The sequence below is a fragment of the Chlorocebus sabaeus genome, chromosome 25, assembly GCF_047675955.1.
Source record: "Chlorocebus sabaeus isolate Y175 chromosome 25, mChlSab1.0.hap1, whole genome shotgun sequence".
Lineage (NCBI taxonomy): Eukaryota > Metazoa > Chordata > Mammalia > Primates > Cercopithecidae > Chlorocebus > Chlorocebus sabaeus.
The window spans coordinates 53659524-53675655 of record NC_132928.1 but is presented as its reverse complement, the minus strand read 5'-3'; the positions used below and the strand labels follow the sequence as shown (position 1 = coordinate 53675655).

Sequence of the window (16132 nt, the reverse complement as noted above, 5' to 3'; positions counted from 1 at the left end):
AGGTTGCAGTGAGCCAAGACTGCATCACTGCACTCCAGCCTAGGCAACAGAGCAAGACTCCATCTCAAAACACAAACAAACAAAAAACAAAACAAACAAAACCAAAAACAAACAAACAAACAAAAACAAATAAACCTCTCTCATCCAGGCTGGAGTACAGTAGTGCCACCATAGCTCACTGCAACCTTGAACTCCTGGGCTCAAGAGATCCTTCCAGCTCACCTTCCTCATTAGTACTACAGGTACATACCACAGGCCTGGCTAATTTTTGATTTTTTGATTTTTGTAGAAATGGGGTCTTGCTATGCTTCCTGGGTTGGTTTTAAACTCCTGGCCTCAAGCAATCCTCCCGCCTCTGCCTATCAAAGCAATGGTATTATGGGCATGAGCTCCCATGCCCGACCACTCCTGCTTCTGTCCAACTATTCTCCATACTGTATACTGTAAATACTTTCATAGCACTTAAAACACTTTATTCTATATACTCACTGATAGAGTTGGATATTTATACCTGCCCAAATCTCATACTGAACTTGTAATCCATAATGCTGGAGGTGGGGCGTGACTTGAGGTGTCTGGATCATGGGGATGAATCCCTCCTGGCTTGGTGCTATCTTCATGATAGTGAATTCTCACAAGATCTCATCATTTTATAAATGTGTGGTACCTCCCTCCTCACTCTCTCTCACTTGCTCCTTCTTTGTGACTTGCCTGCTCCCACTTCACCTTCCACCATGACGATGAGGCCTCCCTAGAATCTGAGCAGATGCCAGCTCCATGTTTCCTGTGAAGCCTGTAGAACCGTAAGCCAATTAAGCCTCTTCTCTTTATAAATTACCCAGTCTCAGGTATTTCTTTGTAGCAAGGCAAGAACAGCCTAGTACACTCGCTTAACCGTCTGTGTCCTCACTACCATGTACATCACTCTTACATTCTCAGCACTTAATCTGTTTGACATGAACAGGTATGATTTTGAAAAAAATTAAGCATAAAAATATTCTAGACAAATATATGTGAGTATATAACTGATCTTAGCATCACAGAAAGATTTTCTAAATGAAAAGGCTAGAATTTGGTTTTAAAAAGTCGTAAGACTGTATGGCAACTGCCTCCTGAGGAAGGTTATTCTACCTCAGCACACTGCTGACTACAAAGATCTTCCTTATATTAACCTTAAAATGTGGCTTCTAGACGTAAGTTCTACTTTTATTTCTTGGATACCTAACACAGGTTTGTGATAAATCTTCACAAATCTCCTAAAATTTTAAATGCTAACCTAATTAATGTTTGTTTTGTGGATATGTGTAAAATTATTTCAGCTTATGGCTTCACTCTGTACTACTGACAAGCCTCTTACAAGGCAAGGGAAAATAAACAGGAAAACCAAGTTGAGATTAGAACAGGAAAATCTTAGGGTAGAAGTTATAAGGGTGGGAGTGCATGTAGTGACTTTCAAAGTGTAAGCTTAGATTGTGCTTCCTTTTAAACCTATATTTTGAATCACGTATGTTTTGAATTACCATAGAAGCAGAAAACTCACCAACACTTGCTGACAATCTTGCATTCCTTTTTAAGTTGTTAACATGAATTTATATTTCTGTCACATGTCATTGGTAATTCACAAACTTCTTGTATAGCCTAAGGATTATTTCTTCAAAGGAATACTTATCAACAAGCAAATATGTAGACATATATGGACAAATGCTAGAGTCCTACTTACTCTGGATCCTCTCCCAGCAGGTGAAACAATTTTTCATTCATTCATGCATTCATTTAACAAATATTTACAGACATAGGAATATGCAAGAAATAAGACAGTAAGACTCCTGCCTGGATGAATCTCCCAGCCTAAAACACAGCTTTAAAAATAACTGCTATAAAAGACTGATCCCAGGCAAAATTTGGGAAGGAAATCCCTCCCTCTGTACTCTTATTCATCTCATTTCTCAACCAACCCCAGATGGTCAATAACGCTTAAGACAATAATGGAAATACCTTCTGACAAAAACAGAAAGTACATTGGCAGTCTTAAAAACCATATCTATTCCTTTGAAAACAAGTCAATAATTACTTAGAGATCTCTTTTTAAGTATAAATTGAAAGCTCACAAGCATTCCACAATAAGGAACATATTGAAAGTTACCCTAAATCTGGATCTGCATTTGCTGTCATTACAAATTGAAACTTAGCAAAAATGATTCTTGTAAATATTGTAGAAACATAGAGTTTAATTTGAATAGTTTTTTCAAACTATGGTTAAAAAGTGACATCTAAGGTGCAGTATTACATGTCAAAAAATTAGTATAAAAAATGTTCATTATTTTGACCTTCTTACAGAAACAGGGATACACAGTGCCAGAACCTCAAAAGAATTAATTCCTGTTTCTTCTGGGTGTCTCAAAGGAAAAGTGTTTTCTGAAACTTTATAAGGTTTCAATAAGTCCTTAAGTGAACAGAAGAGCACTAGAATTCAGGTACACCTGTATCAAAATCTGAGTTCTGTCTGTTATTAGCATTATGTTTACCTTGGACAAGTTACAAAATTTCTATCTCAGTTTTTTCATATGTAAAATGAGATTAATAGCAATACCTTGCAACACAGGGTTGATACAAGAATTAAATGAATTAGGGAATTGATGTAAAATATTTATAATGTTGTCTAAAAAAGAGTCGGTAACACATTCCACATTACCAGTAAAGAGACTATTCTAGCATCAACCAATGCCACCATAGATAACTATTTTCTTCTTAGGAATTTACTAATGCTTGATACAACTCCATTCCAACAGTTTGAACAAACGTAAGTAAAAATACTGAAAAACTCTCGAGAAGTAGAGTATACAACAATTTTGACCATAACAATCTAGCTGTACAAAATTCAAACTAGGAATTCAAAAGACAACCATCACTACTAAGTATATTAAGTTTAAACTACACAGCTTCAAACTATTCCTCTCTGGTGGACACGGAACACCTAATCGAAGAAAAAAATGCAAAATTTGCTATCATTGCTATGTGTAAAAAGAATGCAATAACTGTCTTCTTTCCTGTTCCTTGCCATTGCTAAACTAGGACCATCTTCTACTTAAGAGAGTGAACTTCACTGTATGTCACTAATTCCATAACTTGTCTGTTGTTTAATAGTTGACATAGTGTCAAAGTAAACAAATGCTGCCACCTTGTGGTCTGATGGGTATGGTTTTAATTCCAAATAAGCAAAGGAAAAAAAATACGTTTCTGGTTTGGCTTTTTCTCTCAGATTATCACTTCATTAAGTGACCAACACTATGTCAAGCAATTTTACAGTAAGAATAATTATATCTTTTGCAAAGTAACAAAATAATGCAACAAATTCAACATTATCTGCCTTCTCAAATACTTGTTTAGGCCTCTTTTTTTGTTTGAGACAGAGTCTCACTCTGTTGCCCAGTGCAGTGATCTCAGTTCACTGCAACCGCTGCCTCTAGGTTCAAGTGATTCTCCTGTCTCAGCATCCCAAGTAGCTGGGATTACAGGCACACGCCACCACGCCTGGCTAATTTTTGTATTTTTAGTAGAGACAGAGATTCGCCATGCTGGACAGGCTGGTCTCGAACTCCTGGCCTCAAGTGATTTGCCTGCCTTGGCCCCTGCCCCACAAACTGCTGGGATTACAGGTGTGAGTCACCTCACCTGGCCTCTTTATTCCTCTTTCTGAAAGAAATTAGTAAAATTTCATTTTTTGGGAGGAATTAAAAGGCTTTATGTAAATTTATTATCAATGATGTGTTTGAATATGAGAAACTAAGAAAAGCAAAAACAAATCACCAGAGCTGTGAGGCGGAGCTTGCAGTGAGCCGAGATTGCGCCACTGCACTCCAGCCTGGGCGACAGTGCGAGACTCTGTCTCAAGAAAAAAAAAAAGAAAAAGAAAAAAGCCCTCTCTTCCCCAAAACCAAGCTAACATGGCTTTCAGGAATGAAAACTAAAAAGTAAAAAAGATTATTACTCTTTTATGAAAGAGACTGAAAACTAATCACACATCTTCCATGTAGAGATGCCGTTTTTGTAACAATGCTAAGAATAAAGTTTTGATTTTTTTTAAGGAAGAAAATACAATACAGGACAAATTCACAATGGTCAAGGCCATAAATCAACACTACAGCAGAGCTCTAATATGGATCACATTTTAACTAAGTCACATAACTACAGATAAGTGCGTACATATCAGGTCAATACTATAAATAAACTTTGATACTTATTCTTGCCATTTCACATTCAATCTACATTTCCGAAGTCCTTAAAAGCATAGTAAATATTCTTAATACAGTTAAGAATTTAAGAATGCAAATCTGTTGCTCCAAACTGAACTGTTTTGTAGACTATTCTTTTATTTCTTATCTATAAGGGCACTAAAATAAGATTGTAGGCTCTCCTGAATCCAAGTATCACGTCCGGCCTGCTCATGATCATACGCCTAGTCTGGTCTAGCCTGTGCTAGGTTATCAATGATTCTTTGTTAATTAAATCATGTAATAAAATGCACCCCATAACCTGTTGCATTTTCAAATTTTACTCAAATGCCAACATACAGAAAAATAAAGGAACGTATTATGATTTTTGTCTTATTCATTATTGAGTTAAACAGCTGTTAGAATACAATAAAAGATCTCCTGCAAGATTTTAAGATCTTCATATACATAACAAATTAAAATCTTAGTCCTGTAAATGAAAAGTATGCCAAGTTTTAGCAATATTTGACAAGTTAAAAGTTACCAAATTCCTGATGTGCCTCAAAACACATCTTTTTAGGGTTATTTATTCTAAGAAATTTGAACATGAACTAGCAATCTGATTATACCAAGGAATTACCGTTAATTTGCTTAGACGTGATGCAGCCCTGTCTGTGGTTTAACAATATCCATTTTAAGAGATGCAGGTAAGTTTCTGAGATTTGCTTTAAAATACTTAAGCATATACACACCCAACAATGGAGCACCCAGATTCATAAAACAAGTTATTCTTGACTTACAAGAAGACTTAGCCACACAATAATAGTGGGGGGCTTCAGGCTGGGCGCGATGGCTCATGCCTGTAATACCAGCACTTTGGGAGGGCGAGGTGGGTGGATCATGAAGTCAGGAGTTCGAGACCAGCCTGGCCAACATAATGAAACCCAGTCTCTACTAAAAATACAAAAATTAGCCAGGCATGGTGGCAGGCGCCTGTAATCCCAGCTACTCAAGAGGCTGAGGCAGGAGAATCGCTTGAACCTGGGAGGTGGAGGTTGCAGTGAGCCGAGATCAAGCCATTGCACTCCAGCCCGGGTAACAAGAGCAAAACTCCACTTCAAAAAAAAAAAAAAAAAAAAAAAAAAAAAAAAAAATAGTAGGGGACTTTAATACCCGATTCACACCTTTAGACAGATCATGGAGGCAGAACACTAACAATGAAATTCTGGACTTAAACTCTACACTTGACCAACTGGATACACATACACAGAGTAGTACTACACCCAACAACCACAGAATATACAAACCTCTCATCTGTACATGGAACATGTTTTAAGATAGACCACATGCTAGGCCTTATAAAGCAAATCTCAATAAATTTTTTTAAAAAATGAAATCACACCAAGCATAACTCTTGGACCACAATGAATAAACACAGAAATCAGTATCAAGAAGATCTCACAAAACATTAAAATTAAACAATGTGCTTCTGAATAACCCTTGGATAAACAAAGAAATTAAGGCAGGAATGAAAAAATTCTTTGAAATTAATGAAAACAGAGATACAACTTACCAAAAATCTTTGGATGCAGCTAAAGCAGTGTAGAGAGGAACATTTATATCACTAAAATGCCTTCATCAAGAGGTTACGAAGATCTCAAATTAATGACCTTACATCACATGTAGAGGAACTAGAAGAAAAAGAACAATCTAATCCCAAAGCTAGTAGAACAAAAAACTAAAGTCAGAGAAGAACTGAATGAAATTGAGACCCAAAAGTCCATACAAAAGATCAGTAAGATCAAGAGTTGGTTCTTCAGAAGAGTAAGCAAGATTAATAAATCACTAACAAGATTAACAAAGAAAAAACAAGAGAAGATCAAAAGAAGTGCAATCAGAAATGACAAAGATGACATTACAACCAATACCCCAGAAATACAAAAGATCCTCAGAGATTATTATGAACATCTCTATGCACACAGACTAGAAAATCTAGAGGAAATGGATAAATTCCTGGAAACACACAGCTTCCCAAGATTCAAACAATAAGAAAGTGAAAATATGAACTGACCAGTAACAAGTTCAGAAACTGAATCAGTAATTTAAACAAAACAAAACAAAACTACCAACCAAAAAGAGCCCTGGACCAGATGATTCAGACAAATTCTAGCAGATGTACAAAGAATTGATACCAATCCTACTGAAACTTCCAAAAAATCAAGGAGGGGCTTCTCTCTTAATTCATTCGATGAATCCAGCATCATCCTGATACCAAAATCTGGCAGAGACACAATGATAAAAGAACACTTCAAGCAAATATCCCTCATAAACACAGGTACAACAATTCTCAACAAAATACTCTGTATTAGAAAATTATTATTATTATAAAATACTCTGTATTATAAAATACAAGTATTTTGTAAGCTGAACCCAGGAGCACATCAAAAGTTAATTTGCCACAATCAAGTATGCTTGATTCCTGCAATGCAAGACTTGATTCACAATATGCAGATCAATAAATGTGATTTACCACATAAATAGAATAAAAAACAAAAAACATATGATCATCTCAAAAGATGCAGAAAAAGTCTTTGACAAAATCCAACATCTCTTCATGATAACAACCTTTAACAGACTAGGCATCAAAAGAACATAATCCAAAACAGTAAGAGTCATCTATGACAAATCCATAGCCAACATAATAGTGAATGAGCAAAAGCTGAAACCATTCCCTTTGATAACTAGAACAAGACAAGGATGCCCACTTTCACCACTCCTATTCAACATAATACTGGAAGTATTACTGGTTAGACCAGAGCAATCTGTCAATAGTAAGAAATAAAGGGCATCCAAATAGGAAAAGAATAAGTCAAATCTCTTTTTGCTGACAATATGATTTTATACACAGAAAACCATAAAGACCCTGCCAAAAGACTCCTGGAACTCATAAACAAATTCAGTAAAGTTTCAGAATACAAAATTGACGTACAAAATTTGGTGCATTTCCATACACTAATAATGTTCTAGCTGAGAAAGAAATAAAAAAACACAATCCTATTTATAATAGCCACAAAGAAAATAAAATACCTAGAAACTCATCTAAGCAAGGAGGTGAAAAATCTCTACAACGAGAACACAAAGCCCTGTTGAAAGAAATCGAAGATGACACAAACAAATGGAAAATTCTTCCATAAGCATGATTTGGAAGAATCAATACTGTTAAAATGGCAATATTGTTCAAAGCAATTTAGAGATCCAATGTTATCCTTAAAATACCAATGTCATTTTTCATAGAATTAGAAAAAAACTATTCTAAAATTCACATGGAACAAAAAAAGAGCTTGAATGGCCAAAGCAGTCATAAGCAAAATGAACATACTTGGAGGCATCACACCACCCAACTTCAATTTATACTATCAGGCTACAGTAACCAAAACAGCATGGCACTGGTAGGTACAAAAACATACATAAGACCAATGGAATAGAATAGAGAACCCAGGCACAAAGCTGCAAACCTACACCATCTGATCTTTGACAAAATTAACAAAAATAAGCCATGGGGAAAGGACTCCCTATTCAATCAATGGTGCTTGGATAACTAGCTAGCCACGCGCAGAAGAATAAACCTGGACCGCTACTTTTCATCATATACAATTACTCAAGATCAATTAAAACCTAAATCTAAGACCTCAAACTATAAAAATCTTAGAAGAAAAGTTAGGAAATATCCTTCATGACATAGGCTTTGGCAAATAATTTATGGCTAAGTCTTCAAAAGCAATTGCAACAAAAACATAAATTGACAAGTGGGACCTAATTAAATTAAAGAGCTTCTGCACAGCAGAAGAAATTGCCAACAGACTAAACAGCCTATGGAATGGGTGAAAGTATTTGCAAACTATCCATCTGACAAAGGCCTAATATCCAAAATCTACAAGAAACTTAAATTGACCTATGAAAAACAAAAAATCCAATAAAAAATGAGAAGACACAAACAGACACTTCTCAAAAGAACACACACAAGTTGCCAACAAGCATATGAAAAAAAGCTCAACATCACTAATCATCAGAGAAATAAAAATCAAAACCAGGATGAGATACCATCTCATTACAGAATGGCAATTATTAAAAAGTCAAAAAACAACAGATACTGGCAAGGCTGTGAAGAAAAGGGAATGCTTAAATGCTGTTCCTATGAATGCAAACTAGATCAACCACTACAGAAAGCAGTTTAGAGTTTCGTCATATAACTTACAACAAAACTACCATTTGACCCAGCAATCCCATTAGTAGGTATATGCACAAAAGAAAGTAAGTTGTTCTACCATAAAGACACATGCACTAGTATGTTCACTGAAGTGTTATTCACAGTAACAAAGGCATGTAATCAATCTAGGTGGCCATCAATGGTGGACTGGATAAAGAAAATGTGACACATGGAATACAATACAGCCTTAAAAAAGAATAAAACCATGTCCTTTGCAGCAACAAGAGTGAAGCTGGAGGCCATTAACCTAAGTGAATTAATGCAAGAACAGAAAACCAAATAATGTATCTTCTCACTTGTAAGTGACAGCTAAACACTGAAGACATATGAATGTAAATATGGGAACAACAGTTACTGGGGACTACTAGATGAGGAGGTGGGAGAAGGCAGGGGGCGTGGGCTTATAAAACACTTGTTGTGTACCTATGCTCACTGCCTGGGTGACAGAAACGTTAGGACCCCAAGCCCCAGTGTCATGCAATATACTCATGTAACAAACCTGCATGTGTACCGTGTGTACCATTTAATCTACAAAAAAAGCTGAAAATATTAAAAAACAACAAAAAAATAAAAGTGGTCAGGGAACATGGAAAAAAATAATAGGCCGGGCGCGGTGGCTCATGCCTGTAATCCCAGCACTTTGGGAGGCCGAGGCAGGCGGATCACAAGGTCAGGAGATCGAGACCATGGTGAAATCCCGTCTCTACTAAAAAATAGAAAAAAATTAGCCGGGCGCAGTGGCGGGCGCCTGTAGTCCCAGCTACTGGGGAGGCTGAGGTAGGAGAATGGCGTGAACCCGGGAGGCGGAGCTTGCAGTGAGCCGAGATTGCACCACTGCACTCCAGCCTGGGCGACAGAGCGAGACTCCGTCTCAAAAAAAAAAAAAAAAAAAAAAATAATAATAATAATAATAATAATAATAAAATAATAAAATACTTAAGCAAAAAGTAATCAAAATGAAGAGGATACATAAAACTTGTACAGAAAAATCTTAACCACTGCTGAATGTGGGTGATGGTTATGTGAAGACTTATTCCATTCTATTTTCCTGTATATTATAAACTTTCATTAAACATTTCAAATAATGATAAAAATAATATAAAGCAAGCTGGGTACAGTAATAGTCAAAGCTACTTGGGAAGCTGAGGCAGGAGGACTGCATGAGCCCAGGAGTCTGAGGATAGCCTAGGCAGCATAATTAGACCCCGTCTCTTAAAAATAAAAAAATCAGTAACGGAAAGATCACTGGAAAATCTCAATATTTGGAAACTAGTAACAGCCTCAGTAACCATGGGTCAAAGAGAAAAATCAAAATGGAAATTAAAAGGTATTTTGATATATACTTCAAAACATGCTGTATGCAATAAATACATAAAATTTTATGTCAATTTTAAAAAACAAACTTTTTAAAAAATAGAAAGCTAAAATAGTACTTTGAACTATATTAAAATGGAAAAGTATCACATCAGTTTTTTTGTGATGTGGCTAATACAGTACTTACAGGGAAATGTATACCACAAAATAACTATATTAGAAAAGAAGGTATCAACTAAACGATCTCAATTTTTACTTTAAGAAATTAGCATATAAGAGCAATTTAAACCCTCAAAAAGTAGAAGAACGAAAATAATTAAGAGCAACGATTAATGATAACAGAAAACAGATAAATACAGCCTATCAATAAAACCAAGAGCTGGCTCTCTGGGAAGATCAACAAAACTGATAAACTTCTCAGCTAAACTCTTCAGGAAAAAGGTAAGAAGAAACAAAATCCACTGTCAGGTATGAAAGAGGGAAAATCATCATACAATCCAAAGATATTAAGAGAATAATAAGGCAATATTATGAATAATTATACGCCAAAAAGTTTAACAGCCCTGATAAGACGGACACATGTCTTAAAAGACACAAACTAATTATAATACTAAATCAAGAAGAAATGGATAACCTGATTAAATCTCTTAAGAAAATTGAATTGATAATTAAAATTCATTTCTGGAAGCTTCACTGGCAAATTCTACAAAATATTTAAGGAAGAAATAATACCAATTCTATACAAACTTTCAGAAAATCCAGAGGTGGGAGCACTTATGAGGAGAGCATACTGTCATCAAAACCAGACATAGATAGTACAAGAAAACAAGCTACAACCTTATGAGATGCATACTATCAATTATTCCATTTTAGAGATGAAGAAATTTGGCATATAGAAACTCAGGAACTTGCCTAAAATCACAGAACTAATTGGCAGGCTACTTCAGAACCCACCCTTTTAAAAATAATGCTGTAAGTGTTTCACAAATTCAATTAGATTCTAGACATTTTTACAAAAGAAAACAGTAATTTGCCCAATACTTACCTAGAGACTATACTGGAACCATTATAGAGATCACTAGCATATGACAATGTGGCTAAAGGTCGTACTGAATTATATCGAGTAAACTTGGACAAGCATTCCTGAAATTCATCCAACTGGCTTGCAGTTCGACTGTCATCTATATGAAAAAAAACAAAAACCAAAAAAACAACAAAAAAAGAAAATAGATGAATTGAACTGCAAAGTAAATCAAAGAGCTACATCCACAAATTAAAAGTTATATTCTAAATACAAAAAACAATATTTAGATTTTACAAAAGACTAGTTTGCACAACTTAATTGGTTAATTTTTCAGCTTTAATAAAAAATGTCTTGGTTCTTTGAAAGACACTGTCTCTTTCCACTAGGAATTCTCATTTTTTTGGCAATAATTTCTTGGAAAAATAAAAATAATAATAATAAAAGAGTTACTATTTGAGAGTCATTAAAATAAAAATCCATCAATGGAGAATGTGAGGATGTTAAGAAGAGTACATATATTGGATAGGCGTTTGTTAGTGTGAAGGAACATGGTTACTGGCATACATATTTATGCCCATGATTTGTTTAAAATCCAGTTTACAATAACATTTTAGATAAAATAGTTTATAAATAAGAAGAAATATTTGCTCAAATAATACACTGAAATGTTTCAAATTCTATTACAGGAAGAGAGTAGAAAACTACAATGTTATGAACTATTAATTCTAAAAAACAAAAAGTTTGAAATTGCTCCCATTTACCTCAAAGAGTGCCTTCATCAAGAAAAAATAAATTTTCATTCAAATCTCTTGGTGAAATATGAAAAACAATAATTCTATCCAGTGGAAAAGTATACAAATACCTTGGGTAAAGTTCACTTCAGTAAAATATTTGAAGATAAATCATGTGGGATTTAAAACATAAAATCAGTTTACGAAGTACCTGAGAATACAACTAATCTATTCTCCAGTCTATTAATACAAGCAGACCTACACTAAAAGCATAAATTTAAAAAATCATTGCTTTTCAGCACTGTGTCATTTGAACTTATACTTTCTTTTCTGAAGAATGATAAAAACAATGAGCACTTTAGCTTCCTAGACTGAAACTGAGACAAGTTTGTTATACCACTGTATTTTCATAGCTTCTTTATTCTAAACTCATACACACACACACACACACAAACTTTTCAAGGTAAACGTTCATGATTTCCCTTAAGTGCCATCTGAAGTAAGAGTAAGCATAATAAAAGATGACAGAATTATTAAGTCAAAAGAGTTATACAGAAAATATAAAGCACAGTGAAGAACTTATGTTATCTGGAGATACTAGGTTATCTTGAAAACAACTGTTTGCATGACGAAATTTATGTAACAATTATTATATAAAAAAAAAAAAAAAAAAAAAAAAAAAAAAAACAGGGCCTGGTGCGGTGGCTCACACCTGTAATCCCAACACTTTGGGAGGCTGAGGCAGGAGGATCATCTGAGGTCAGGAGTTCGAGACCAGCCTGACCAACATGGAGAAGCCCTGTCTCTACTAAAAATACAAAATTAGCCGGGCATGGTGGTGCCTGCCTGTAATCCCAGCTACTTGGGAGGCTAGGCAGGAGAACTGCTTGAACCCAGGAGGCAGAGGTTGTGGTGAGCCAAGATCACGCCACTGCATTCCAGCCTGGGCAACAAGAGCAAAACTCCATTAAAAAAAAAAAAAAAAAAAAAAAAAGAAAGAAAAAGGAAAAGGAAAAATAAATAACATTACTTGAGGAAACTGAGTGAGCTTTTTTCCCTGAAATTTTACAAATTTTAAAGATTTAAACACTAAGTAAATTCATCAAAACACCTAGATTTAAAGGGTACAATTAGTTGTGCTTCCATTCTAAAGACAGCAAAAGGAATTACCTAATAGGCAATATCATAATGTTATTGAGATAAAACTCTCGCTCTACAAAAATTATTCTCAGGAAATTCCACATATTGTAAATAAAACATGGGTTACTTGCAAAACTAAAAATCACAACCGTACTGCAGAGTGGTCTGGATATAATAGTTAATGATTATTTTTATATGGAAACCTATTACTGTGAGTTATTTAACATTCCACATACTGGAAAGATGGTTGGTTTTATTAATTTAAAACCTGTTTCAATGTTATCCTATTCGTGCCCATTTTGATATCAATTCCTAAGTACATAAAACAAGCATTCAATATTGTGTATTCTGTTCTAGATTAACAGTCCTGTTCTAGGCTAACTGGATTTCTGCCTATCATATAAGCTCATTAATGGCTACTTTCAACAGAAACCATAAAGAAAACAAAACTAGTTATTTCAGTATCTGAAAGTACAGTAATTGGTTTTAACTTATGAGGTTACAAAAAGGTAGAATTTCGTTTGCGTGGTGTTTTATCATCAACATCCAAACATATCTGCTGGTATATCACCTCTCCTATCCTAATTACAAATTGGTTTGTAAAAGTGTATTCAATGTCTCTTTTCTTTCTCCTAATGCTTTATAATTAACTTCCTCTTTCAATTACAATTGAAACTCCAAAGTAATAGTTCTTTAATATTCATCTCTCATTTTGAAAGCTGGAAATAAAAGTTAGGGAATACAGATGGATTTAGATTCTCATTTGAAAATATACAAAGGACAATCAACCTCTTAGCTACACCGTTTCAGAGAAGTTAAAATTTCCCCTTTACAGTCAAAGGTACTAGGAGGAACTTAAAATCCAGCAATATAATTACACTAGCTAGCTAACATAAGATTCCTGAAAACTAGAGACATGTTTTAGGTACAATACAGCCATACCCACACAAATAAAAATCTATGTAATTTTCCTCCTGGTTTTATTATTCTACTGTCTTGTAAAGCTACACTCCCAAAAATAAAATGACTTGTGATGACCTTTACTATTCCATACCATGCCTATGCTGTTAGTGACTTAAAGATTATTAACAATAGCCTACCCCAATCTCTTTCCCACCTCTTTTTTTAAAGGTCTGCTACTTGCCTATAGTTGTATTTCAACATCATACCAACAAATAATGTATTGAAGGGTTAACATGAACTCTGCCAGTCAGAATGCAGGTATTGGGCTACTTTCAACTTAACAACTTCCTATGGCAGTTTATATTTATAGATTATTACACAAGCACAATAAGGGGCTCAATTCACAGTCAATAAATGAAAGCTTTCCATATATAAAAACTGTTGTTAATTTCAAAAAACAAGCAAATCTTGGCTTCTCCCTTGGTCTTCAGAGGAAAAATGCTTTGTAAATCTAATATATTTTTTCCTATACCACCAATCGGGAGGCAAATTTGTCTGTAGGATCTAAGCAACATGTAGATTATAAATAATATAAACATATTTATTCAAGAGAAAACCAACACTCAGTTTTTAACAACCAATAAAATATCAGACCATTTTTTTTCTCTTAGTGGGGTTTATTTTAAGTAGATGCCCCATTAATGACATGAATTAATTGAGCACCCAACAGGTACTAAGCATCGTATCTTATACATGTCACTTACAATCATTAAAAAACCCATTAGGGTTAATGTCTCTACTTCATAGATGAGCAAAGACACTGAGAGAGACTAAAGAACAGAGTTAAGAAAAAGAGGAAAAATTAAATTACTTTTTTACAGTAACAGAAATATCCTACGCTATCACATCCACGTCTTTGGATATGTTATTTCCTCTACTTTGAACACGTTTCTAAGTATCTTTTTCAGTTAATTTATACTAGAATAGCACATATACAACTCCTCTGAAATCCCTACACTGATCATTCCCTTACACCTCTCCATTTTCAACTCAGCCTGGATTTTTTTACTACCAGTTATATTAGTGAATATTATCTATTTTCATGATACTCCTGTAAATTTATTTAACACATAACATCACACAGAACTGCTTTATCTGTTGCTTTCCCTGACTCTATTTACAACACTCCTTAATGACAGAAACCAGTTTTTTCATCTTTTTATTCTCAGCACAGAGGACAGTGCCTAGAACTTCATGTTTATTTAATGTTAAATAGGAGGCAACTGAATGAAACTTATTTTTGTTAGCTACATATTCATGGCTGACTTTCTTTTTAACTTTATCTAGCTTGCCAGATAAAGATTCAGAATTTGCAAATATAGAAAACAATTGTCATTGGAAAATAACACTCTCTAAGATCACTAAGAACCTCCATGATGATCTGGTAGACTATGTCAAAAATACACACTTTCGCTTTGCAATTAGGACCTTCTGTAAATTCAGCACAAAAACCCAGAAACAGATCTGAAATGTAGATTTCAGATAATTTGAGAAGGTCTAAATATATACCTGAGATACGAGACATCCTTGTAGAAAAGTAACACTGCTCCAAGTCTTCAAAATGAGCAGTAAGTCGTTTTCGTCTCGATGCTAATGTGCTGTTATACCAAGGCTGTTTCTTTGTCTAAAATAATAAGACACGTAACTTAGAATAATAAACAATACTCTTCTTTTGCACAGAATACTCAAACGTTTGAGCATTTATTTACCTTCAGAAGTTCATCACAGTAAAATGATTACAAATGGTAAAAAAACTATAATTCTGAGGTATTTTCAAAATTGTCGTTTAACGTGAAAATAGATACCAAATTCATTCACAGAATGATTAAAACTAATAATGATTTTAAAAATCAGCTCTAAAGGACAGTTTTACAAGACTAAAATGAGAAACATCTTCAATTCTACAAATAAAATGAAGACAGAATTCGTATGCCATTCTAAAATTTAGAATTTTGGGAATTTTAATATCCAGAAATTGTTAGAAAATAATTATCAAATAGAAAATGACTTACTTTTTCCAACGAAATAAGAGGACACAAACTAATGGAAGAATATTCCATGCTCATGGATAGGAAGAATCAATACCGTGAAAATGGCCACTTCTGCCCAAGGTAATTTTTAAATTCAATGCCATCCCCATCAAGCTACCAATGACTTTCTTCACAGAACTGGAAAAAATTACTTTAAAGTTCATATGGAACCAAAAAAGAGTCCACATTGCCAAGACAATCCTAAGCAAAAGGAACAAAGCTGGAGGCATCATACTACCTGACTTCAAACTACACTACAAGGCTGCAGTAACCAAAACAGCATGGTACTGGTACCAAAACAGAGATATAGACCAACGGAACAGAACAGATGCCTCAGAAATAACAACGCACAGCTACAACCATCTGATCTTAGATAAACCTGACAAAAACAAGAAATGGGGAAAGGATTCCCTATTTAATAAATGGTGCTAGGAGAATTGGCTAGCCATATG

General features: G+C 34.5%; 1 protein-coding gene across 6 annotated transcripts in view; it reads right to left on the bottom strand.

The window, feature by feature from the left end:
• The window catches only part of COP1 (COP1 E3 ubiquitin ligase), a 259066-nt gene that overhangs the window by 120597 nt on the left and 122337 nt on the right, over window positions 1-16132 (bottom strand). For all 6 annotated transcript variants that reach the window (XM_007989395.3, XM_007989399.3, XM_007989398.3 and 3 more), the window contains 2 exons: window positions 15160-15274; window positions 10838-10973 (listed from right to left, as the gene is read on the bottom strand). In XM_007989395.3, coding sequence (XP_007987586.1) covers window positions 10838-10973; window positions 15160-15274 — 251 coding nt within the window. The remainder of the gene's footprint in view (window positions 1-10837; window positions 10974-15159; window positions 15275-16132) is intronic.